At 40.3% G+C, this 2,912-nt stretch overlaps 1 protein-coding gene across 1 annotated transcript; it reads left to right on the forward strand.

Moving 5' to 3' along the window:
- The first annotated feature begins 223 nt into the window (after positions 1-223).
- Positions 224-1,168, forward strand: LOC126083923 (olfactory receptor 11H6-like). The gene has a single exon (XM_049898018.1). The coding sequence runs from the start codon at positions 224-226 to the stop codon at positions 1,166-1,168; it is 945 nt and encodes a 314-aa protein (XP_049753975.1).
- The last annotated feature ends 1,744 nt before the right edge of the window (positions 1,169-2,912 follow it).

Here is a 2,912-nt window from a genome sequence, read left to right on the forward strand (position 1 = left end):
TGAGAAAGACTTCAAAGATTCGCAGTGTCACATCATATCAAGCACTTTCAAAGTTCAGCAGTGTTCAGCAGTAAAGATTATTATTTATTTAATAAAATAATGTAATCTGAGGAACTTAGAAATGTCTTTTTAAAAAAGGAAAGAAAGAAATATCCCCTGGGAATTAAGTAATAAGGCCACCTCAGTCATCGTCACTCTTTTCCTCTGTATACCTCAGGAAGTCATGAATATGTCAGGAGTCAACACAGTAACTGAATTCATACTTCTGAGTTTCCCTTGCTCCAGACAGGTTCAGGTCCTCCTCTTCATGCTGTTCTCCGTGACCTACATCCTGACACTGATGGGCAATGGGGCCATCCTCTGTGCCGTGAAGCTGGATCACGGTCTCCACACCCCCATGTACATTCTGCTGGCCAACTTGTCCTTCCTGGAGATCTGTTACATCAACACTACTGTTCCCAATATGTTAGGTAACTTCCTTTCTGAGACTAAAACCCTCTCTTTCACTGGCTGCTTCCTCCAGTTCTACTTCTTCTTCTCTATGGGCTCTACTGAGACCTTCTTTCTGCCCCTCATGGCTTTTGATTGGTACCTGGCCATCTGTAGGCCTCTCCACTATCCGACCATCATGACCAATCATCTCTGCATGAACTTGGTGGCCATCTGCTGGGTGACAGCCTTCCTCTGCTACCCAGTTCCTATCTATTTTATCACACAACTCCCTTTTTGTGGCCCCAATACCATTGACCACTTTGTCTGTGATCCAAGTCCCCTTCTGACCCTGTCCTGCATCCCTGCCCCTGGAATTGAGCTTTCTTGCTCTATACTGAGTTCTTTTATTATCTTCATCACCTTTTTCTTCATCATTGGGTCATATACCCTGGTTCTCAGAGCAGTGTTATGGGTCCCTTCAGCAGCTGGTGAGCATACAGCTTTCTCTACCTGTGGTTCCCACCTACTCGTGGTGTCTTTGTTCTACGGGACCCTCATGGTGGTGTATATCAGCCCAACCTCTGGAAATCCAGCTGGGATACAGAAGGTTGTAACTTTGTTCTACTCATCAGTGACCCCATTGGTAAACCCTCTGATCTACAGTCTCCAGAACAAGGACATGAAGGCTGGCTTGAGAAAAATTCGGCTGTGTGTGAAAGTTCATCAAAGTGAATGAGAGAAAATGAGTGGACAGGATCAGACTATTTTTCCCCTATTCCTTTCCCAAGTAAAAGGTAAGCTTCTGCTCATGTGAACCTACAGACCCAGACCAGAATTCATCAATTTCTACCTAGTTAAGGAATGAATAAGAGCATCACATTTAAACCAGATCTTGCCTGCAAATCAGGACTTGGTAGCTGGTAAAATGGATTAAATGACCTGGATATCTGGACTTTAGAACTTTCTCCAATAATTTCTTTCCCTTTTAAGTGTGATTTTTTACCCACTCCCTGACCTCATGTTTTTGTTTTGTATTTACCTCTGATCAGTGCATATACCATTCTTATGCCTGGTTTTTTCCAGCCTAGTGTGTCTACTGTGCTCGTAGCAGAGGAATAAAGCATTCACATCATTGAGGCTCTGGTAAAAGGAAATTAGTGCCACTCAACAAATCATAACTGAGCTAAAATTTTTATTTAATTGGCATCAAAATTGCTAATAATGATCTAAAGTGCTGCCTCCCAAGCCTTTCTCTTTCACAATTACCTGGAAAACATTTTAAAAGATCAGATTCCCAGGCCTTTCCTCAAATCTCCTAAAACAGAATCTTTAGGTGGACCCTGAAAAATCTTTATTTTAATGCAGTCAGGTGATTCTGATGCATCTGGACCAGCACCAGTCCACGGACTGCTCTTTTAGAGACACTATTTTAAATAAGTATGTGATATAGGCAAAGATATAAAAATCTTACTTTAGTTCTGCTCTTAACAGGGAAAAGGAAAGAAGCTACTTTGAATACTGTGACAAAAACACTTAAGAGAGTAGAAGCTTTCTTCCTGACCCCCATCCTGATTCAGCTTTCAAGACCTCCATTTACAAAATAAGAAGTAGATTACATTCTTCTTACTTTTCCCTATCTGTGAAGTATAGGTAAGATAACTGGAATAGTGTTACATTTTTAAAGATTAGCTTGCAGTGGCATTACACCTTGGGGTTAGTTTCCAAAGAAGGAACATTAAGTTGAACACACTGCCCAGGATAGGTAAAAGCAGAAAGGGAAAATGTAGAGTGATTCTAAGATATTGAGGGAAAAAAAGGCAGATTCAAAAGAATTTGATGGCACTCCAGGTGATTTAGTCTATTTGCTCAAAAAAAAAAAAAAAACTGGTCTGTTGGCATCTGGGGTCGATGTATTACATTCCTTAATTCAATAAACATTTATTGACAAGACCAAGTCCTCGACTTCATGAAGTTACATTCTAGTAAGGAAGACACGCAATAAGCAGTTAAACACATAGGTCTATAATTTCAGTAGTCATAAGTGCTATAAAAAGAACAAAAGGGAGTAGGAATATTAAAAATTTGGGGATAAATGGGCAATAATTTAGATAACATGATCAGAGAATGGCTTTTTAAGGAGGTGCTGTTTCAAAGGGAGGGATTAAGCAATGCAAAGGTCTAGAGTAAGCAAGTCCCAAGTAAGTGTAGGTATATGTTTGGGGTTTTCAAAAAATAAACCAAAAAAAAAAAAATTGCCGTCAAGTCGATTCTGATTTTTAGGGACCCTAAAGGTCAGAGTATAACAGCCCCATAGAGTTTCCAAGGAATGGATGGTGGATTCAAACTACCAACCTTTTGGTTAATAGGCAAGCTCTTAACCACTGTGCCACTGGGACTCCTTTCAAAGAATAGAAAATGTTGCTTTGGGCTACACAGGAAGAAAATGGTATATAAGGCTGGAGAAGTAGGCAGGATCAGAT

Source organism: Elephas maximus, chromosome 10 (assembly GCF_024166365.1).
Source record: "Elephas maximus indicus isolate mEleMax1 chromosome 10, mEleMax1 primary haplotype, whole genome shotgun sequence".
NCBI lineage: Eukaryota > Metazoa > Chordata > Mammalia > Proboscidea > Elephantidae > Elephas > Elephas maximus.

What these genes read in the sequence shown, in the direction of transcription:
- LOC126083923 (XM_049898018.1), top strand. Translation starts at nt 224, where the DNA reads ATGAATATGTCAGGAGTCAACACAGTAACTGAATTCATACTTCTGAGT.